This window comes from Podarcis erhardii, assembly GCF_964252035.2.
Source record: "Podarcis erhardii genome assembly, chromosome: 13".
Classification (NCBI taxonomy): Eukaryota; Metazoa; Chordata; class Lepidosauria; order Squamata; family Lacertidae; genus Podarcis; species Podarcis erhardii.
The window spans coordinates 8,831,780-8,854,902 of record NC_138502.1 but is presented as its reverse complement, the minus strand read 5'-3'; the positions used below and the strand labels follow the sequence as shown (position 1 = coordinate 8,854,902).

Below are 23,123 nucleotides of genomic sequence, written 5' to 3'. Positions count from 1 at the left end.
TTAGTAGCCACTGACAGCTTTATCCTGCATGAATTTGTCTAATGTAATACAGTGGTACCTCGGGTTACAGACACTTCAGGTTACATACGCTTCAGGTTACAGACTCCGCTAACCCAGAAATAGTGCTTCAGGTTAAGAACTTTGCTTCAGGATGAGAACAGAAATCGTGCTCCGGCTGCATGGCAGCAGCAGGAGGCCCCATTAGCTAAAGTGGTGCTTCAGGTTAAGAACAGTTTCAGGTTAAGAACGGACCTCCAGAACGAATTAAGTTCTTAACCCGAGGTACCACTGTAATTCTTCCATCAGTACCTCTTTTGTCTGTCTGTCAGGAAGGAAGATGAGCTTCAGTTGGTAGAAGAAACAAGCAATTCTGGCAGAAGGCCCTGGATAGAGAGAATTGGACCCTAACTGTCGGAGGCTGGTTTTATAGTTAGTTGCTGAAATTCAGGCCTAGGGCCCAAATAATAGAATTGCAGAGTTGGAAGGAAGGGACCCCAGAGGTCATCCAGCCCAACCCTCTGCCATTCAGGAATCCTGCCCACAGCTGCCCCTGGATGGGCTCGAGCCACCAACCTTCTGGTTAACAGCAAGACACACTGACCCATTGTCTCCAGCCATCTCTAGCCGGCCCTTGGGACTCTGCCCAAGTCTTACCTATCCATAGCTATCGGCCATTATGGATAAATGGAACTGGCATGTTCAGAGGCAGTGTACCTGTAACTATTTATTTATTTGGTGTGGCTAAAGAACAGCGTTTTCAGAGCTGCTGCCTCCGGACTCTGCTGCCTGCTGAACCAGGCTGGTGGTCTGATCCCAGATGGCTTTTTCTGTATTCACCAGGAGCTGGTTAATCATAGATCTGGGAACTGTTAATCGCTGACACGCCAAAGGTTCAATGACAGGAGGGCATCTGCTTATCCACCCTGGGGAGGGTCACTGAATCCCACAAAGGTAAAAATGATCAATTCCACCTCCCCCAACCCCAATTAATTTTGGGAGACTTGGGTCTTGTCTTAGCTAGTTTAAACTTGATCATGATGTGGCAGAGCGCAATATTTATAAAGAATGGTAAAAGTGCCTCTGTGGTTGGATGTCGAAATGCACACTCTGGCTCAAATCTGAACTTTGGTCACAATCTGTACATATAAATTTAGAATGGGCTGAGAAGGGGAGGAGCTCCACAAGCTACAGGGAGCCGCAGCTGGCAAACCTAAACTTGGGCGACTTAAGTAGCAGAGCAGAGGGGTAAGTACAACACCCATTGATTTTATTTATTAAAGCAACAGCTCAGGCTAATAAGAGCACAGTAAAGGCATTGTGTGTAACAGAAGCCAAATCCTACAATAACTTAGAATCAGAATTGGGAGGGGCCCGAGGGTCATCTAGTCCAGTGTTTCCCAACCTTTTTTGGGCAAAGGCACACTTGTTTCATGAAAAAAATCTCGAGGCACACCACCATTAGAAAATGTTTAAAAAATTAACTCTGTGCCTATATTGACTATATATAAAGTAACTCTCTTTAATAGGAATCAAATAAACACAAAGAAAGTATTTTATAATTACTTTATTATGAAATAGTAAGAACCGTATTTTTCGTCCCATAGGACGCTCCGTCCCATAGGACGCACCTACTTTTTTGAGGGGGGAAATAAAGGAAAAAATTTTTTCCTTTATTTCCCCCCCAAAAAACCAGGTCGGGGAACAGTGGGATGGCGGTGCTGCGCCTCCCCGCTGTCCCCCGAGCTTGTGGGGCTGGCCCATGTCTGCCTGGCGCGAGGGGCGCTCTGCTTCAGGGCGCCCCGCGCGTCCGGCGGCAGGCTACAGTCCGCAGCATGGGGAACCCTCTGTTTCAGGGCGCCCCATGCGCCCCCCGGGTGCGCAAGGCTTGCCAACACGAGCGCGGAGCACGGGGCGTCCTCTGAAGGGCGCCCCGTGCTCCGCACTGCAGGCTGCTGCCCGCAAGCCTTGCGCTCCCGGGGGGAGATCCCCCGGGTGCGCAAGGCTGGCCGACACCAGCGCGGAGCACGGGGCGTCCTCCGAAGGGCGCCCCGTGCTCCGCGCTGCCAGCTGACGCCCGCAAGCCTTGCGCTCCCGGGGGGAGATCCCCCGGGTGCGCAAGGCTTGCGGACACCTGCGTGGAGCACGGGGCGTCCTCCGAAGGGCGCCCCGTGCTCCGCGCTGCCAGCTGACGCCCGCAAGCCTTGCGCTCTCGGGGGGAGGTCCCCCGGGTGCGCAGGGCTGGCCTACAACAGCGCGGAGCACGGGGCGATGGGATGTGGGAGGAAGCTCGCTCCCCGCCCCGCGTGTGCTCGCCGCCGCCGCCCCGCCTCTCGCCGCCCGACTCGCCAGCCTCCCTCCCACGGCACACCAGGCAACGTCTCGCGGCACACTAGTGTGCCGCGGAACACCGGTTGGGAAACACTGATCTAGTCCAACCCCCTTTGGTGTTGAGAGCCAGTGTGGTGTAGTGGTTAAGAGCGGTAGTCTCGTAATCTGGGGAACCGGGTTCGCGTCTCCGCTCCTCCACATGCAGCTGCTGGGTGACCTTGGGCCAGTCACACTTCTCTGAAGTCTCTCAGCCCCACTCACCTCACAGAGTGTTTGTTGTGGGGGAGGAAGGGAAAGGAGAATGTTAGCCGCTTTGAGACTCCTGAAGGGGAGTGAAAGGCGGGATATCAAATCCAAACTCTTCTTCTTCTTCTTCCCTGTAATGTATGAATCTCAGCTAAAGCATCCATGACGGATTGCCATCCAAACTCTGCTTAAAAACACCAAAGGAAGGAGAGTCAATTTCCTTCTGTGTTTCCTGGTTCATGCTAACTATCGTTTGCTGTGAAATCTGAAAGTGGGCGCGGGGGGGGGGGGGGATGACAACATATCACTGTACTTCGTTGTGCAAATCACCCAGCACCCCTGATTGACTTTAACTGCAATACCTTAATTTGTTGGTATGTGACTGAATCCCACCAGAAAACAGCAATATTCTGGATGTGCCCCAGTCAGGTTTTCGAGGTAATCAACCTACGATTTTGGTTGCTCTAATAAAACTGTCACCCTAATAAGGTTTTTGGATTTTTCCTTTCTTTTTGTATTTGGCCCTCCTGGCATTAGACTTAGCTACTAGTGTATATCCCTAGTTATAGGCCAGGCAAACTGTTTCGGGGGCCTAATACAGCCTTCTGGTCAATTTAATCCGGCCCCTGTGGCAGCGTATGTCTTGGGGTAAAATCAAAAGTTGAACAACTTTGGGGTTAAATCCTAATAAAAAGTCAACAACTTTGGTTGGCCCTCAGACATGTTCAGATCATCAAATCTGGCCCTCTTTGAAAAAAGTTTGGGCACCCCTGTTATAGGCTGAATCTAGACACATCAAAAATGTGAATCAGTTAAACAGGTTGTAAACTTCATACAGGGAAATGCTATTGGCGAAAGACAACCATCTGGTGTTACAGTGTTATAACGCATATAAAGCGCTTTCTTTACAAATGTAGCTGAGTCCATTATATAGTTACTCTGGGCATGGTGCTAGTCTGTATCCAAAGAAACAGAAATAAGTTGCCATATAATGCATCAGACTATTTGTCCACCTAAGCCAGGACTGCTTACACTGGCTGGCAGCAGCAGCCTTCTGTAGTCTCTTGCCATTGCTGTTGGATCTCAATCAAGCAATCAATAATAAATCTCAGACAACCAATGATGGATTGTGAACCCATTCTGCCTGCAAGCGTGGGTTCTGCCCACAAGCGGTCTAGCAAAGCTTCCTTGTCTTCACAAAAAAACTAAGGAGTAGGTTCCACCGAGATTTGAACTCGGATCGCTGGATTCAGAGTCCAAAGTGCTAACCATTACACCATGGAACCTTACACAAGAGACTTCCCTGGTTACGAGAGAATTAGCTACCTGGCTCTGCTACCTCGTAACCCTCAGAAAGTTAAGTGGTTTGGCGAAAGAAAAAGACGAAAAAGTTTCTGAACGACGCTCAACAAGGGGCGCGAGGAGAAGAGCGGGAGGGGAGGAGAATGAAGCAGGACTCCTGGCTTCTCTTCCTGGCTCCGATCGCAAGAATAGGTGATTTGGGAGGCAAAATGTCGAGGTGAGGAGTGGAGATAATGACTCTCTATGGGGAAATCGTACGGAGGAAGTGGGTCAGGATTCCTTGGTTTACCTCCCCCCTGCCCTCCCCTCCTGCAACAAAGTTTGGCCATCGCCCCCACGTGCCTCCATTCAAGGCCGGGAAGGAGGGAGGCAGGGGGATCGGCCAATGGGGAGGGCGCTGCCTCGAGTCGCCGCCCCCCCCCCCCCGCGGCACGTCCCCCTTTTCTCCTCCCACCAAAGGGGCTGCGCGCAGCAAACTTTTCCCCCTAGCGCAGCGAAGGCAGGCGCTCCTCTTTTCGCCCCGTGATCGAGGGACCGCCGGGGTAGAAGATCGCGCTGTTGTGGGGCTCAGAGCGCGTGTGAGAGAGGGAGCACCCCGCGAGATCCACAGGTAATCGTTATCTCGATGTCACGCGGGGAACCAGCGTGGGAAGGCTGGCTGGCTGGCCCCTTGCGAGATCCCGGGGTGCGTGGATCCCCGTTATTTGCTCCGCGGCCGCGCGCTACGATCTGGTGGGGTAGGAAGTGCTTCTGCGCGGGATTCGAACTCTAGACCGCTGCGGACATGTTGGGTATAACTAGCAGAGGCTGTGTGTGGCGTGCGGAAGTTGTTGGTGAGTTTCCACTTCGCAGGGCTGAATCCAGTCCTTCCCGGGATTGCTGCCAGGCCGCGGAAGCTTCTGCAACAGTTCATCTTCAGGGTGCTACAGATTTATTAATTTTTGCTCCTGCTTATGTTAATTTTCACATCCCTGTCAGAAATAATACCGAACCCGCGTGTGGGTTGTTGTCCACACGTGATGATTCCTCGCTTGGAGAAAGGGCTGGTGAACAGAGGCATCCAGACGCAGCCCCGGGCGTAGGGAGCAACATGTGATTCAAACACGACTTTTTTTTTTTTTTAAAAGGGGGGGGTAGAAGAGGCCAGCTCATGATCATTTTACAAATCAGCCCGTGTGCCCCCTTTCACACAAATGCTTGTGCACGTGGAGAAACAGTGTCTACCCGCGGGTTGTGGCTGTAGTAAGAAGATGTGAGCAAGTATACAGTACAATTTTATTTTCCAGTTACAGGATTTCAGCAGGCAGTTGCAGGGCATGTGCAGGTTGGAAAACTGCAGAATATCTGTGCTGAAACTTTTGCAGCAGCAAACATTTTTGAAAGTGGGAGTGCGTAATGTTACCATAATGAGCACAAATAATTGTGAATGCACAATAAAGAGGATGTCTGCAGAGGCCCTTAGGCACCAATCTCCTATTTCTCTTTAGATAGCTTAATGGGCAACTGCATGAAGTCCTCAATCTGCTTAAAATTAGCCAAGACTAACTAACCCTTAGTCTATGTCCCTGAATTAAATGCATCCTCCTCCCTTGATTATTCTTGCCTCCATTTCCCTAGTGCCTCCTTTGGGTTGAATTTTAGACTGTAGAGTCTTTGGGGGCAGGGAACTTCCCTCTTGCACTTCATAAAACACCTTGGCGCTTTAATGAGAACGTTATTAATCATCAATAAGAGCATCAACATTTTAGCCAGGACTTCACTGATGGCAGTGACAGTGAAGTCCCAGTTAACTTTAGCTAGGTGGCGTGAAACAGAGCCAATCTCTGCTGGTTGCATGGTTTGTCGTTTTGTTCTCAGTTGCCGTTGTAGAGGTGGTGAATTGGGGGATGTTCCCTGAGCCTTTGAAACTTGGATGAAGCAAGAAATGTGATTCGGAGGCCACTGACCTATTTGCTGCTTCTTATCTCTGGGATATTTGGCTCCAGCGAGCTGGCCTTTGGGACATCTGTGATTAGAGCAAGGTGGATTCTGGGGTGGAGAGGGACATTGAGAAAAGGGGGTGGGTGGGAAACTGTATGATTGATTCAGCCCACTCAGGGCCGGCTCATGCATGAGGCAAGGTGAGGCAACTGCCTCAGGCGGCAGGATCCACACGGGCAGCAGATCTGTCCTCCAAGGAATGCATTGCATACTGCTGCTGGCACTTCTACAGTGGCCTCTTGGTAAATAGGAGGTGCTATTGGTCTTCTCCTACTCTTGTTCCCAATGGACATCTTCACCCTTCCTCCCTGGTGAGGAGAGCGCCATTTTGTCGTTTGCCTCAGGCGCCAAAGTGTATTGGGCTGGCCCTGCCACCAAAGCCTCTTCATCTGTTGGCAGACACACACTGGTAAGCTCTGGCCCTCCAGAAGTTGTTGGGCTACAGTTCCCACCATCCCTGGTCGCTGGCTGGGGCGTGGAGTTCAACATCCGGACGGCCACCCTTTCGTGCCTTGAATCGCGGGTCCTAGCCTACGCCTGGCAATCCTTGCTCCCTCCATTACAGTGGTCCTTCGCCAGCCACAGGTCTCTTCCTGCCATTCTGTGGCATCTGCTCCCTTTCCCTGCATGGCCTGGATAGACCAACCTAGGAATCTGAGTCAGACCCTTGGTCCATCTAGCTCTATGTAGTCTACACTGGCTGGCAGCAACTCCAGGGTTTCAGACCCACCACCTTACATAGCTGTCAACTTTTCCCTTTTCTTGCGAGGAATCCTATTCGGAATAAGGGAATTTCCCTTAAAAATAGGGAAACTTGACAGCTATGCAACCCTACCTGGATGCACCTTTTCCGGAGGAGAGGGCTGTTGTGCTCAGATCCTGCTTGTCGGTTTCCCACAGGTCACTGTGAGCATACAGTGGTACCTCGGGTTAAGTACTTAATTCGTTCCGGAGGTCCGTTCTTAACCTGAAACTGTTCTTAACCTGAAGCACCACTTTAGCTAATGGGGCCTCCTGCTGCCGGCGTGCCACCAGAGCACGATTTCTGTTCTCATCCTGAAGCAAAGTTCTTAACCTGAAGCACTATTTCTGGGTTAGCGGAGTCTGTAACCTGAAGCGTATGTAACCTGAGGTACCACTGTAGAGTGCTGGTTTAGATGGGCGTTCAGCCTGATATTCTTATTGAACCTTCTACATGCAAGGCAGTTTTACTGCCACTGACTTAGGTTCCTTCCGCCATGGAACCTTCCATCTCATTTTGTGTTTTTTTAAAGGAAGACGGAGGCCCCTTGCAAAACGCCATCCCAAGCAGTCCCTCACAGTTGCTTTCTCTTCTTTCCTTGGCAGGACTCCGCCATGGGGGTCCTACACTACTACCAGCGGCCCAGCGAGGAGGACACTGAAGTGGCCACACTTCTGCGTTCGGCTGAAGCCATCTTGGGTAATGGCCTCCAAGGGGTGCAGAAGGAAATATGTTTCAACGTCAACTGGACAGGTACGAAAATGGGATACGGACTGTGTCTGGATTCTGATATGAAACGAATGGGGAGGTATGGAGGCAGGTGTGCATATTGATTCTTTTTTTCCTTTTTGAGTGGGTAGAGGTTTGGCATGGGGCTGCCCCCCACCCCTTCTTGTCGCAGAGCCAGTTGCCTGTTGGGTGATTGCCCTGTTGCATTGTGGGTAGCTATAATCGTTTCTCCCTTCTGTTTCCTCGCCAGGAGGAGCACCCCCAAACTCTGAGGAGACAGAGAAGCTGCTGTGGATCTTTGGTTGCCCTTTCGAACACGGCAACATCGCACCCAAGTCCTTCCTTAGCCCAACTCCTTCAGATCTGCTGATAGAAGTTGGCCCTCGGTACGTCCTGAGCTGAGGAAAAAAAGCCACTCTGCCCATGTCCTATACAATAATGGCAAGGGGGAGAGAGAGAATGTTTATATTGACCGGTTTCAGGCATCATGAACAGGCCTCAGGCTTATACAATTGTAGAGTTAAAAGGTACCCCAGGAGTCATCTCCCTTGGAAGTTTTTCTGCAGAGGTTGGACGGTAATCTGTCATGGATACTTTGGTTGAGATTCCTTCTTCGTTTCCTGGTTCACGCTAACCATAGTTTGCTGTGAAATCTGAAGGGGGGAGGACAACATATCACTGTGGTTTGCTGTCAAACCAGAACTGGAAACTCTTGTTTAAGAACCATGGTTTGCAATTTGTGTTTGGTGGCAAACTATGGTTTTGTGGATTTTGATGTCAGGGCAAACTACAGTTACTGAGAAGCAGGGTGGAAATCGGAGTACGTTGGGAGGAAGGAGTGTCCTGCCCCAATGCCTGATCACAACAGACAAACCATGGATTAGTTGTGATGTCTGAAACTTGGCCTTACAGCTGAATCAAATGTTATATGACAGCTTTCATTTGCTAACTTAAGCTACTAAACCAACACCATTGTTTATTTGTAGGCCACATCAAAATAATTTCACGTAGTTGGTTGTTATAAGCCATATCAAAATTTAAATAGTTTTAAACACTAGGCTAACGAAAACATTATTAATAAATGTACAGTAAAATTGAACTGTCTGCTAATAATTCAAACTAAATCTTGACCTTAAACAACGCCCCCCACCCTGAAGGTCTGCAGGGATCCCAAACTGCAGAAGCAGGCTTGTCTCTGGAGTCAGACAGGGTTCCTCACCTCCCAAGCCAGGTGAAAATAGACCAGCCAAAGGAAGGAGCAGGTTTTGCTGAAACAAATGTTTTATGTTTGTAGGTTGAACTTCTCAACTGCGTATTCCACAAATGCAGTGTCGGTGTGCTGGGCAGCCGGACTAGAAAAGATTGATCGAATCGAATGTTCCCGTCGATACCTTTTCAAGGTGACTGTGGGTGGGTCTAAACACAGGAAGAAAACTGCTGTTAGATTCCTTATGTCACCACATACGCAAGAACCCCATAGAGATTTGGAAACGAGTAACCCGATGGCTTCCACATCTTTCTCTTTCAGTGCGGGCAGCGCCCATCGGCACCCCAGGAGGCCTCCATAGTGTCTACACTATATGATCGGATGACAGAGCAGTGTTACCCAGAACCCATCAGCAGCTTTGCTATAGCCACCCGCCCTGAGCCTGTGTTCCATGTCGATATTTTGGGAAAAGGGAGACCTGCTCTGGTCGAAGCCAACAACCAGCTCGGTATGAATCAGCAGGGCAAAGCTGGGCTTGGATAGAGATGGAGGACCTTTAGTGGCTATGCTCTGATTCTGAATGCCAGTTTCTGGAAGCTAACTCTCAACTTATTATTGTCTTACCCTAGCTTGCATGAGCACAGCTTTGGCAAATATCTCATCGGATCCTTTCTTCTCTCCTTTTCCCTTGCAGAGACCCACGTGGATTTAGAGCAGCGTTTCCCAAACGTGGGTCTCCAGCTGTTTTTGGACTACAACTCCCATCATCCCTAGCTTGCAAGACCCAGTAGTCAAGGATGATGGGAGTTGTAGTCCAAAAACAATTGGAGAACCAAGCTTGGGAAACACAGATCTAGAGGGATTCAGCCTTCTGGTCTTAAAGGGTTTTGTAGAATTTTGGAGCTGTGGAAGGGACCCGAGGGTCATCTAGTCCAACCCCCTGCAATCCATGGCAGATGGCCATCTAACCTCTGCTTAAAAACCTCCAAGGAAGGAGAGTCCACCACCTTCTGAGGGAGGTGATAAAGCTGTGTTCGCCCCAGTCAGAGAGTATTCTGGCCCTACCTCTGAAAGTTGAAATCTGTACTGTCCCAGTTTCCCTTGATTATGAGAAACAATATTCCTTATTTGGCTGGGGCTGTCTGTATGTGTTTAGGATAAACTATAGATGCTTCTCTGCCTTACAGGTCTGGCTTTTGATTCCTGGGATCTGGACTTTTACACTGACCTCTTCAAGAAACTTGGGAGGAATCCCACCAGCGTGGAATGCTTTGATCTCGCTCAGTCCAACAGGTGTCTGCTTGGCTATGGGGTGCAGAGGGGTGGGGCGGGAACTGGGAAAAACCTTCCTGCTTGAGGCTCAGGGGAGGCCATCTTACAGCATTGAGTCCCGCAGATTTTCACCATGCAAAGTTTTTATAAAGTAAAAGTTTTTCAACTGCAAGTTGCCTTGTGGGTGTGGGAGAGGGCCCTTTTTGGGGTCAAAAGTGACTTCATTTTTTAAAAAAACCCCAAAACAAATAGGTGTTGGATAACCCTATGCCAGAGGCTTTCAAAAGTCCACAGCTCCCTTGACAAACTGCATGCTTTCTGCGGCTCCCATGTGGGGCTCAGGAGCCCAGTTATGTCACCCCTTGCCTGCAGAGCTGGCGGCCTCTCACCCTTTTTTGAACATCCTCCCTTGTGACGTGTTCCCTCAGCCTCCTCTCCCCTCTGCTTGGGAATCCTCTGGGCAACCGCTGCCACCACCCCTAGTCTCTGATCTCCCCCCCCCCCCGCCCCAAAGAGGTGCCTCCCCACACTGCCCCACAAGCACCTCAGACTTGTCTGTCCATTCCCAACAGCACGGACTGGCAGACTGGCTGGCTGGGCTCCCTCGCCTGCTTGCTTGCTAATTCACTCTGAGGCCACCTCGGCTCCTGGCATCAGCACCCCCTGGCCAGCCCAAGAGCCACTGTTCTCCTGTGGTACTTGTAGCCAGGGCTGCTGGAACAAGCAGCTGTACAAGCCTTTGGGAAGCAGAGATGCAAGAGGGCATCAGAGGAGGGAAGGAAGGAAAGAGAGAGAGGTCAGTGTTGGCTGCGGCACCCCTGACCACCGTTCAAGTCACCCCAGGGTGCCACGGCACACTGGTTGAAAATTTTGGCATACAACTAAGGAAGTGGGGGCAATTGGCAGGCCCCCAGCTGGCTCCGTCCCACCGGCCAGTGTACCGGATGAACTCCAGTCCTTGGTGCCGCATGAATCAGTGACCCGAACTTCAAAAGCTAGGGCACGCTCTAATCAGCAGAGATAACGCTACGCAACAGAAGTGCCAGGAGAGTATGTGTGAGCATATTTACAAGCAATTTATTCAGCATAAGGTAAAGGTAAAGGGACCCCTGACCATTAGGTCCAGTCATGGCCGACTCTGGGGTTGTGGTGCTCATCTCGCTTTATTGGCTGAGGGAGCCGGCATACAGCTTCCAGGTCATGTGGCCAGCATGACTAAGCCGCTTCTGGCGAACCAGAGCAGCACACGGAAACGCCGTTTACCTTCCCGCCGGAGCGGTACCTATTTATCTACTTGCACTTTGACGTGCTTTCGAACTGCTAGGTTGGCAGGAGCAGGGACCGAGCAACGGGAGCTCATCCCGTTGCAGGGATTCGAATTGCCGACGTTCTGATCGGCAAGTCCTAGGTTCTGTGGTTTAACCCACAGCGCCACCCGCTTCCTTTCCGTTTACTTTTCATCATGACAAAAGGAAGACATGTCCGATCCCCTCTGTGTCCAAAGCAAGACAGCATAAGCAAAAGCTATACACAAACGGAAGTTCCCAGCAAGCTGTGCTAGAGTGTAAACAGGCATGTGACACACAACAATCATGCCTGTTCCTTAAGGTGGAACGGAATATCCCAACAGAAAACCACTGCTCTATGCTACCTCTTAAGTCCAGAGGTGCAAATGGTGAACACTTGATGGGGAATGACAACAGGAAGGGGCTTATTTCAGCTTCCCATAGGCATCAATCATAGAATTGTAGAGTTGGGAGGGACCCCAAGGGTCATCTAGTCCAACCCCCTGCAATGCAGGAATCTCAACTGAAGCATTCATGGTAGATGACCTTCCAACCTTTGTTTAAAAGCCTCCAAAGAAGGAGAGTCCACAAGCTCCCAAGGGAGTTTGTTCCACTGTCAAACAGCTCTTACTGTCAAAAATTCTTCCTGATGTTAAGTCGGAATCTCCTTTCTTGAAACTTGAAGCCATTGGTTCGAGTCCTACCCTCTGGAGCAGGAGAAAAGCAGCTTCCTCCATCTTCCATGTGGCAGCCCTTGAGATATTTGAAGATGGCTACCGTATCTCCTCTCAGTCTCCTCTTTTCCAGGCTAAACATGCCCAGTTCCCTCAACCATTCCTCATAAGGCTTGGTTTCCAGACCCTCGATCTTTGGTTTGACCTGGGATTTTTTTTTTGCAAAGAACCGTTAACAAGTTCATTAAAATAGTTTTCTTAGCCCCCTTTCCAAAGCTTAAGGTGCTATTTAGTAGTGAGTAGAAGAAAATAAACCTGGTTGCGGTGGATCATAAGAGCATGGCTCAAACAGAGCACATGCTTCAGTCCCTGCCACTAAAGTAGGACTCTAAAGGCAAATAGTAGGCATGGAAGATCTTTATCTAGTTGAGATCCTGCAAAGCTGTAGGCCATGCTGGGCTAGATGGCATAGCTGTCAACCGTCCCTTATTTGGCAGGACAGTCCCTTATCCCAGTGCTGTGTCCCGCTGCTGTCCCTTATCGATGATGTCCCTTAAATTTCCCGGGTTTCAAAGGAAGCAGCTCCTCTCCCTCCCTCCCTGCTGGCCAGGGAGGCGGGAGGCTCCAACTGTGTTGCTTGGCTGCGTTGCTCACCCAATAAGGAGTCTTAAGAACAACTGGGGTGGTGGAGCTTGCATGCCTTGTGCCTGGCCGCCTTGCCTGGGGACTCACCTTTGCTCAGCGCTTCCCAGTGGAGAGGGGATGTGGTTTTCCTTGCTGCATCCCCATTGCCTGGTTGCTGTGCTGTGGGAACCACCACTTGAGGCTTTGTTTGGCTGCTGGTTGGGCTTTCTGCCTTTGGCTTGGAGGTGCTCAGAAGCTGAACATACCTGTGCCTGAAAAATCCCTTATTTTGGCTGCTGATCCCTTATTTCCGAGGCTGCTGGTCCCTTATTTTCAAATCTGTAAGTTGACAGCTATGCTAGATGGTCCAATAGCCTGACCTGGCACCCAGCGGCTTCCTGTCTCCCTAAACCCGCCTCTTCTTCCTGCAGCGAGCACAGTCGCCACTGGTTCTTCAAGGGGCGCCTCCTGGTGGATGGGCAGGAGCTCAAGGAGTCCCTCTTTGAGTCCATCATGAAGACCCAGGAGCGGAGCAACCCCAACAACGTCATCAAGTTCTGCGACAACAGCAGGTGGGGGTCCTTGGGAACCGGCGGGAGGAGCGGGTGGCCTGCAAAATGGTGGCCTCAACTCCCTGTTGCCGTCTCGGGAGCAGAGAAGAAGCAATGGGGCTGGCCTAGAACAGAGGTGGAGAACCTGTGGCCTTCCTTGATGCTGTTAAACTACAACTACCATTATCCCTGACCATTGGCTGAGGCCGAGGGGAGTTGGCATCCCACATTGTCTGCAGGGACCCAGGTTGACAACTGCTTCTGAGCCAACTCATAAGGCCTGTCTGGGGAATTCTGGTCACTCCAGATGTGAGCAGACTCTTAACTCCCATCATGCCTGGCTTTTGGCCTTGTTGGCTACGGTCAATGGGAGCTGGGAGTCCCTTCCCGTGTGTGGCTTTTGGTGACTGTGTGGCTTCTTCCTCTTCTTTTTTAGTTTTTATTTATACTTTCCAAATTTATTCATTTCATTAATTTTACAATCCATTTAACATTTCAAAATTTGACTTCCTTCCCCCTCTTTCTGCGTTTCCTTAAATTTATTTTTTCGTACCTTCTGCGTATCCAAATTAGTTTAATTTACTCATTTAATTATCTACTGTAAATAGATACTCTTATGAAACTGCAGTTTGTTATACTAATCCTGCTAATGTTTTTGTCTGTTTACAATTTATCTGAAAATATTCAATGAGCCGTTTCAATTCTTTTATAAAGAGTTTGTTACCTTGATTTCTTATTCTTCCAGTAAGTTTCACCATTTCTGCATATTCCATAAGTTTTTGTATCCATTGTTCCTTTTCTGGGACTTCTGCTTCTTTCCATTTGGGGCAAGTAACATTCTTGCCGCTGTAGTAGCATACATAAATAAATTTCTATACCATTTAGGTAGTTCTGTCCCTATAATTCCCAAAAGAAAAGCTTCTGGGGTTTGTTTGTTTTTTATAAAAGTTATTCTGAACATCTTTTTTAAACTCATTATATATCATTTCCCAGTAAGCTTTAACCTTACTGCAAGACCACCGCACATGATAAAAAGAACCTTCTTTCTCTTTACATTTCCAACATTTGATTTAGATTTATACATTTTTGCCAATTTACTTGGCAAGAAGCCGTGTGGCTTCTTGAAGCTGAGTGTGTGTGTTGTCTTCCCAACACAGTGCGATCCAAGGAAGAGAGGTCCTTTCAATGTGGCCCAGCGACCCATCTCGCTCCAGCCCCTTTGAGAAGCGGACGTCCACCCGGCACGTCATTTTCACAGCCGAGACCCACAATTTCCCTACTGGTGAGTGGATGGGAAAGGGGGCATGGTCTGAAGGGCAGGGGGCTTATTTCTAGTGCATCGTAAATTCCCCAGGCAGGCAGACAGGCACCCCTGTGGACCGCTACTGCTTCAAAACAAATGACCGGCTCCCATGCATTGATGGAGTCGATGAACCTGTCTGGGTGCTCTACAGAGGGAGTGCATTTGTGTGGCCTTTGACGTTGCTTTCAAACTCTCCTTGCAGGCGTTGCTCCCTTCAGCGGTGCCACCACTGGGACTGGCGGGCGGATCCGCGATGTGCAGTGCACAGGCCGCGGGGCCCACTATATCGCAGGCACTGCTGGCTACAGTTTCGGCAATCTGCTCATCCCAGGTTAGTAGCGGTGGCTTGGGCGGAACATACTGAAAAGGCAGCCACGGAAGGATGTTTTGACTGGCAACAAATGGATGGGTGTTGTACAGGTTTCTCCCCCGACCCCAGATTCCTCCCTCCCTCCCTTCCGAGTCTCCACCCCCATCGTTCATCCCAGACCCAGAGGTCCAGCTCTGAGGGTCTGGTGCTTCTCGCATTGTGAGAAGTGAGGTTACAGCAAAACACACAGAGTGCCTTCTTTGTAGTGGCGCCCTCTCTGTGGAACACCCTCCCATCAGTTGCCAAGGAAATAAACAACTGTCTGACTTGTAGAAGACGTCTGAAGGCAACTCTGTATAGGGAAGGTTTTTTTTAATGTTTGAGGTTTTACTGTGGTTTTATAAATTGTTGGGAGCTGAGGCAATCCAGTCAGATAGGAGTCATATAAATAAGAATAATAAGAATTATTATTATTATTATTATTATTATTATTATTATTATTATTATTAAGCAGTAGAGCTGTGCTTACTACATGCCAGTGAGGAGATCCCTCCCATTTGCCACAAGAAGCTAGAATCTGCCAAATAAATCACTCCAATCAAATACATTTGCATAACTTTGACCAGCTCAGAAGTGAAACCCAAGCACTGAACGTTTGCTTTCTAATGATTGGAAGTTGTCTGACTTCTGAGATTTCATGGGGTGCCTACCTTGAGAACTATAGACTTTATTATTATTATTAGAAAGCTGAGATTTCTCAAGACGCACCAAGAGCAGCAGTTGGTGGAGCAGGGGTGCTAGCTGACCTCCCCTTGCTGCTCGCATTGCTGTGGCTTACCGGGAAAGAAGTGGGGGCACCAGCAAGGTTGGCATAGTGCAAAAACCCTGGCGGAACCAATCCGGTGCTCCTGGCAGTGTGTTTGCACCATGGCGACTTGCCCTTTTCCCTTCCAGTAAGCTGTAATTGTTGGTTTGCAAGCCCCCTCCACAGAGGCTGGCCCCTCTCACTGTCCTCGGAGCTTGCATACCGGTAACCTCCTCTGGCTGACATCCAGACAGACCAGGGAGATTTTGATAGGCGACATTTTCCCAAGCGTGGGTAAATGCACACCCCCTCCTCCTGCTTCTCCCCTAGCAGGGAAAAGGAGACAGACAGAAACGTCTATTTTACATCCTTTTATTTCTGTCTACAGCACTAGAGAAAAACACGTCCTTTCAGTTCAGTTCTTCTAGCAAGTCTGACAAACTTCCTGTGCAAACGCAAACGGAAGGTTTCATATTACACTCTTCACAGAGCCTTTTCCAGCCTGTGAACTTCCTGGGAAATTCCTTCCCACAGATAGCCGCATCATGTGATGTCAACAAGCTGGCTGGCTGTAGCTGCCATGTTCTCATATACTGACAGTAATGATGTCAGTGATGGGAGGTCAGCTAAGCACCGCTGCCTGCTCCTGTGCAGATTTGAAATCCTTTGACTTATGCCGTATAAAACATGCACAGTTATTATCATGCCGTGTGAAAGTCTCTTGAGACAGACCAGAAGCTCCTCTTAATAAGGCAGTCACGCGCTCCAATCCATGGCACAGGTGTGGCGAGTTGGGCCCAACATTTGGGGGGTGGCGCCTCACGTTCATGACATCACATGCACGATGCCTGTCCCCCAGTCAGGCCACGCCTGCTGGGACACATGAGCATCCCTTTGAGGACTGCCAGAGTGCTTTGTGATTGTGGCGGGAGATCATGGAGGGCAAAAACCGCCCTCTGTGCCACCCAGCAAGCCAGTGCTCACCCGGGGTCAGCGGGGGATGGCGGCCCCCTCAATATGGCGGCTGGAGGCCCTCCTGCCCCTTATACCCGGTGCCCCTGCCAAGGCAGCAAGGTGTACATGCACAAAGGTGATTCGAAGCTGCCCTAGGCTATGGGAGAAATCTGTCCTGTTCTTTTCCCATTCCTCTCTGCAGGATACACATTACCCTGGGAAGATCCGTCCCTGCTGTATCCAGACAACTTTGCCCCACCTGTGGAGGTTGCCATCAGAGCCAGCGATGGCGCTTCAGACTACGGCAACAAATTTGGGGAACCTGTCCTTGCAGGTGAGACTTGCGGCGTGGGTGATCTTTGGCCCCTTTCTCGCTTCCGAAGTTCAGCGTCTGGCTGGTTTGTTTGTTTCTCTCTTTGAAACTGTGGCGTCCTTTAGCGACAGCTTAGGGCAGCTGAGAGGCCAAAGCGAGGGAGAACGAGGAAGGCTGTGTGTTTGGAAATGTGAGAAAATTCCCCCCATCACCTGTCTTCCAGGCTTTGCACGCTCTTTTGGGCTCCGTCTGGCAGATGGCGAACGGCACGAGTGGATCAAGCCTATCATGTTCAGTGGTGGGATTGGAGCGATGGAAGATGCCCACGTCCGCAAGGAAGCCCCACAGCCTGGTAATTTTTATTTAATTTAGCCTGTTTGGGAGATTGCGCTTGCTGTGATACACATGCTTCTTTAATGCATCTAAAACACACACTCTTTATTCCTTCAGCGCTAATGTTTTTGCTCATGCAAAAATGATTCAATGGTCGATGGACAATGATGAATTTACCTCTCTGTTATTATTATTATTAGTATTTATTAAACTTATTAGTCGCTTTTTTTAAAAAAAGACATAACTCAAAGGGACTTACAAAAAGAAACAAACAACACCTACATTTAAAAATCGGCATAAACATTTAAATCACATTCACATTTTTAAAAGGCAAAGCTAAAACTTCCTACCCGCTGAAGGAGGCCGCTGACCATTAAGAGCAAAAAGCCTGGTGGCAAAGGAATGCTTTTGCCTAGCGGCTAAAGATGGTGGTGCCAGGTGTATCGCCTTGAGGAGAGTGTTCCACAATTGGGGGGGCCATCACTGAAAAGTCCAGTTTTTGTGTTCTTTGAACCTCCCATGAATGGGGCACCTGGAGAAGGGTCTCAGATGATGATGACTGCAGGAACCGGGTCAGTTCGTAATAATGAGTGCTTGCTTATTTTGCAAAAATGTGTTATGCTACCTCTGTTGAGCTTGGGGAAGTTAAAGAGTTGCTGTGGAAATCCCACCCTCCCATCACTTATATTCTGATATTTTACCAGATGCTCCCAAGGAGTCATGAGGACTAGAGCCTTTTTTTTTGAAAGAAAACAAATCACAGTTGTTGATTTTTTTTTTACAATAATGTTTATTAAGTTTCTAACATATTGTAGAATCAAATACAATCGAGAATAAAATAAAAAGAGAAAAAGAAGGGGGAAAAGACAACATAAAACAAGTACAGCAAATAACATCAAAATAAAAAAATATATAACAACCAACAAATAAACAATACAAATTGATTATTTTAATTGAACGTCCAACATCATAAACATATTGCTTGACTTCCTCTGGTCCCTTCCATCTGAATTTTCCTTGTAACTAATTGTAGCAGTTTTACAATATCACTATTCCAAAACAATATTCTAATTATAATCTAATTTATTAACTTTTCTTAATATTCTCAGAATGTTGAATTTGGACCAGATTTCTTTCTTTTCAACTGTACAATTGCGACTTAAGTTCCCATTTCCTCCTTAGGTATGAATGTCGTGAAGGTTGGAGGCCCCGTCTATCGAATTGGTGTTGGTGGTGGAGCTGCTTCCTCCATCCAGGTAAGTTGGGCGTTGCTCCTCACCTTTGCAGGTGAAGGTGGCATCTCCTTCGCCTTAAGGCAAAGGTTCGGAGATGCAGGTACCTTTCAGGAGCCCTGGGCAGCAGAGATGTAGCAAGTGTGGTTTGCCCCGGGTGTCACCTCCCGGGGGTGTGTGTGTGTGACAAAATGCTGTGTGGCACTCAACGTCTGTGAGAGACGCTGTGGCACGCGCAGGCTTCCGTCTGGTGAGACTGCCCGCCCACCGGCTCTACCTCAGCTGTAAAAAGCTCAATAACTTTGGCTCTGCAAAAAAAAGAAAAAGAAATAAAGTCAAACCATTTTTGCAGGCAAAAAATAAATAAGTCCCTATGTGCGGGGGGGGGGGGCGTGTTACAAGCAATTTTCTGCACCGGGTACCACGTGACCCTGCTATGCCACTGCTGGGCAGCAGGCAATGGTGGCCCTGCTTATTGGCCTCATTCCTTGGCCTTCTTCTTAACCGGCGATTGCCCGTTGCTGACAAAGCTACCGCTTCCCTCTGCGAAGCCCTTCACACCTGCAAATGCTCCCCGTGTGTGCAGGTGCAAGGGGACAACGTCAGCGAACTGGATTTCGGAGCGGTGCAACGTGGCGATGCCGAGATGGAGCAGAAGATGAACCGGGTGTTGCGAGGCTGCGTGGAGAGCGGGGAAGGCAATCCCATCTGCAGCCTGCACGACCAGGGCGCTGGTGGCAATGGTGAGCGGCTTGGAGAAGGCTTTTCGGAACGTGGCTATAGGCTGAGCCGTGTGTGCTCTCCCTTTTTCCCCTCCTGAGTGGTTTGATTTGGGCCTCATGCCGCAGCTGAAGAGCATTTGGACCTTACGGCGAAGGGGAAACTTGCAGGATGAAGAGCAGAACGGTTTCTAGTGGTTCAGATGTACAGGATATTCCTTTGTGATGTTGGGGGACCAACCAGGGAAGGGCTGTAGCTGAGAGGTAAAACCCCCTGCTTCGCATGCAGAAGGTCGCAAGTTCAATCCCTGGCATCTCTGGGTAGGACTAGCGATGTCCCTTTGCCTGAAACCCTGGAGAGTTGTCACAACAGTTCTGAGCTAGCTAGACCAAGGATGTGACCGAGCTAGATGGATCAAAGTACAGACTCTGCAGAAGGCAGTTTCCTGTGTCCCTACGTTCCTAAATGTCCCATTTGACCACAAAGGTTATGGGATGACCTTAAGACAAACCATCCCCTGTAGCATAGCTGACTTCACTATAAGAATTCTATACCTGCTTGGTACATTAACTGGCTCATTGGCCCTAAGGGTTTGATTCTTGCTTTGGGTGCAAGAGGTCCTAGGGTCAAATCCTGCTTTCTGGTTTCCCACAGGTCTCTAGTTGGCCACTGTGAGAACAGGATGCTGGATTTGATTGGCTAGCGGGCTCTTCTTATGTTTACATTGCTACAAAGAGATTACGTTGACTAAGCGGCAGTAAACGATTTGTGAATAGCAATGGTTTTGTGGCCTGGATGCTCTAGGAAGAGGAAATGGAAGATGAGAAGGTAGTCTTTTGCCATCAGGGGTTCCCCCAGGGAATGGTTAGCCATTCCCTCCACCTCCAAAGGTAGAGATGGTCAACTCTACCTGGATGGATAAGGACAATGTTCTTCAACCTTGGGTCTGCAGATGTTGTTGGACCACAATTCCTATCATTCCTGATCTTTAGTGTTATCTATCAGGGGTTGATGGCAGTTGTAGTCCAGCAGTATCTGAAGACCCAAGGTTGAAGAACATGAGATAAGAATGTTTTGAGCTGGGTGCGAACAGTAGGCCATTGGTGGATGCTTTTCTGGATGATAATAAGTTTGGAAGAATTATAGTAGCTGCTACCTTCAAGGATTTGGGTGTGTGTGTGTGAGAGAGAGAGGCCTCCAAAGAAACGCTTTGCTTTCTGTTTTAGGGAATGTGCTGAAGGAACTGAGTGAGCCAGCCGGGGCTGTCATCTACGCAAGCCGCTTCCAGGTCTGTTTCTCATTTATGACTTTCCTAAGACACTAAGGTGGGACGCAGGTGGCGCTGTGGGTTAAACCACAGAGCCTAGGACTTGCCGATCAGAAGGTCGGTGGTTCGAATCCCCGCAACGGGGTGAGCTCCCGTTGCTCGGTCCCTGCTCCTGCCAACCTAGCAGTTCGAAAGCACGTCAGAGTGCAAGTAGATAAATAGGTACCACTCCGGCGGGAAGGTAAACGGTGTTTCCATGTTCTGGTTCGCCAGAAGCGGCTTAGTCATGCTGGCCACATGACCCGGAAGCTGTACGCCGGCTCCCTCGGCCAATAAAGCGAGATGAGCGCCGCAACCCCAGAGTCAGTCATGACTGGACCTAATGGTCAGGGGTCCCTTTACCTTTACCTTACAGACACCAAGCTCTTTGTCTTCTGATCTACTGTCATTTACCGTATTTTTCGCACCATAACACGCACCCGACCATAACACGCACATAGTTTTTAGAGGAGGAAAACAAGAAAAAAAATATTCTAAACGAAACAGTGGATGTATGATTTTTGTGGTTCATGCTGTGGCCACAGACATGTGATCTGACGGTGAATTTGGGGTAGCCCAATGCAAAAATCTTGAGGATCCATGTGGATCCGTGCTTTGTAACCACGTTTTTGCACCACTGCGGCCCCAGGCAACAGTGGGTGTGTGATTTTTTTGGTGCAAGCTGTAGCCATGGACATGCTATGTGATCTGATGGTGAATTTGGGGTGACCCAGTGCAAAAATCCTGAGGATCCATGTGGATCCGTGCTTTGTAACCACGTTTTAAGTGGGGAGGAAAGGAAAAGCACTCAAGGGACAAGGTGCACGCGTGGGGTGGGTGGAGAAGGATGCTGTTAATAATGCAGAAGAGGGGTATAAGAGAAGGCTCCTCTCCTCTTCCGCTTTGCTCCTTTAAAGGCTCTGCTTCTCTCCCTCTTCCCCAGCTCGCTGAAAAACTTTGCTGCTATTTAGCCCGCTGAGTGGGGAGGAGAAGGGACAGAGAGCCTGCTTGCGAAAAAATTTGCTGCTATTTAGCGAGCTATTCTCTCCCTCCTCCCCAGCTCGCTGAAAAAAACAGCTCCCTCCTCCCGGCTCGCTGAAAAACTTTGCTACTATTTAGCCCGCTGAGTGGGGAGGAGAAGGGACAGAGAGCCTGCTTGCGAAAAAATTTGCTGCTATTTAGCGAGCTGTTCTCTCCCTCCTCCCTGGCTCACTGAAAAAAACAGCTCCGGACTCGTGTAAGCGGCTCCTCTCCTCTCCCGCTTTGCTTCTTTGCAGAAGCAGGCTCTCTGTCCCTCTCTCCTCCCCACTCAGCGGCTCTTCTCCCGCTTTGCAGTTTCAAAGCGAGCCACGGAGGAGGGAAGGAAGGGGAACCATGGATCCTCTGCTGACTGCAGCAGATCCCCCCGCCATCCGTAGGCATTCGCTCCATAACACGCACAGACATTTCCCATTACTTTCTAGGCGGAAAAAAGTGAGTGTTATGGTGCGAAAAATACGGTATATCTATTTCTTACTTCCCCATAGATGTTTCCCTGTTCCTAAATGCACAGAGCAGGGAGCAGTAGATTTAAAAACAAACCCATGCAAAGAAAAATCTGGAAAAATCCCAGATTAAATCTACATCTGGGTGAAGAACTTCAGACCTGAAGGCTAGAGGTGGCCCTTCAGATGTATTTGTCCGGGCTGTATCCTCTCTTTCCCACCCAGTGCATCTGGCTTAGCACCCTTCTTGAGTGTTTTTGCCTGACTGGAATGTGCCCTTGAACTCTTATAGCATATATAAAAACGTAGTAAAACATCAAACTTCCCGATACAGGATTGCCTCAAAGTTATGTGGTTCTTTATCTCCTTGAGATTTGAAGGGAAGGTGCCACCACCGAGAAGGCCCTCTGCCTTCTCAGTCAGTTCTTTGTCACTCAGTTTCTCTCTTTCTACCTTTTCCCAGCTAGGAGATCCCACTCTGAGCGTTCTGGAGATCTGGGGTGCTGAGTACCAAGAATCCAATGCCCTCTTGCTACGCCCGCGCCACGCAGATTTCCTGCGACGCCTTGCCCGCCGTGAGAGGTGCCCTGTCGACTTCGTGGGCAAGATCAGTGGCGATGGACGGGTAAGACAGCAGGCGCAAGGGAAGGGGTGGAGAGAATTGCTGAAACAAACCATGCAGACTGCCTTGATGTGGCAAGGCCTGTGCAGAAAACCATGGGCGTTATTTGGACATAAAGCTAAACTACACTAGCGGCCAAAATTGTGGAAACCTATTGGAAAAAGTTTGTTTCTGAGGTTTGATGGCTCATAACACCACTTTTTTTTTTTAGTAATGCCATAACATTATATATATCAATGGAATGATAATTTAATGAAGAATGCAATGCAACAAGGTTTGTTCCATTATCTGTATTCTATCAAAAGTTATAGCCAAATAACTAGAAAAGGGAAGCACAACTTGCTTAGATTGATATACTTTCCTTCATTTGAATGTAGCCAGTGAGCAGGAGTGTTTAGAGAGCCAGTCAGGTGTTATTCCAATATTCAACAGCAGCGGCCAGAATGCTAATCGCCCAAAACTGGAAAGGTATAAACACACCAACAGTGAGGGATTGGCAATCCAAATTATATGACTTCATCGAATTGGCAAAAATGACGCAAAGAATCAGAAATCAAAAAAATGCAAAGTTAAATGACGACTGGAACAAATTTATGGTATATATTGAAGGCAATTTTAGAAACTTACCAACTATAGCAGGTATGGTTTAAAACTTCCGGTGTACAAGATAAATACCAACACCAGCGGTAAAAAGGAATCTAATAAAACTGGAAACCCGAAATCAGCAGGGAAGGAGGTCAGGCGATATGTGTCAATTGTTATATATTCTAAGTTTCTTTTCTGTATTTTTCTCGGCCTTT

The 23,123-nt window shown here is 48.9% G+C and overlaps 1 protein-coding gene across 2 annotated transcripts in view; it reads left to right on the top strand.

Annotated features, from left to right (window-relative positions):
- Positions 1–1,186: 1,186 nt before the first annotated feature.
- PFAS (phosphoribosylformylglycinamidine synthase) overlaps positions 1,187–23,123 on the top strand; it is a 51,803-nt gene continuing 29,866 nt past the window's right edge. The window contains exons 1-15 of one of the 2 annotated variants that reach the window (XM_081835367.1): positions 1,187–1,245; positions 7,204–7,351; positions 7,578–7,713; positions 8,622–8,727; positions 8,856–9,042; positions 9,722–9,827; positions 12,822–12,962; positions 14,099–14,223; positions 14,447–14,575; positions 16,516–16,647; positions 16,850–16,978; positions 18,142–18,215; positions 18,778–18,934; positions 20,138–20,199; positions 22,165–22,326. In XM_081835367.1, coding sequence (XP_081691493.1) covers positions 7,213–7,351; positions 7,578–7,713; positions 8,622–8,727; positions 8,856–9,042; positions 9,722–9,827; positions 12,822–12,962; positions 14,099–14,223; positions 14,447–14,575; positions 16,516–16,647; positions 16,850–16,978; positions 18,142–18,215; positions 18,778–18,934; positions 20,138–20,199; positions 22,165–22,326 — 1,785 coding nt within the window. In that variant the 5' untranslated portion in view covers positions 1,187–1,245; positions 7,204–7,212. Of the gene's footprint in view, positions 1,246–4,330; positions 4,487–7,203; positions 7,352–7,577; positions 7,714–8,621; positions 8,728–8,855; positions 9,043–9,721; positions 9,828–12,821; positions 12,963–14,098; positions 14,224–14,446; positions 14,576–16,515; positions 16,648–16,849; positions 16,979–18,141; positions 18,216–18,777; positions 18,935–20,137; positions 20,200–22,164; positions 22,327–23,123 lie in introns of those variants that run through there. The other variant, XM_081835368.1, reaches the window with a different exon arrangement.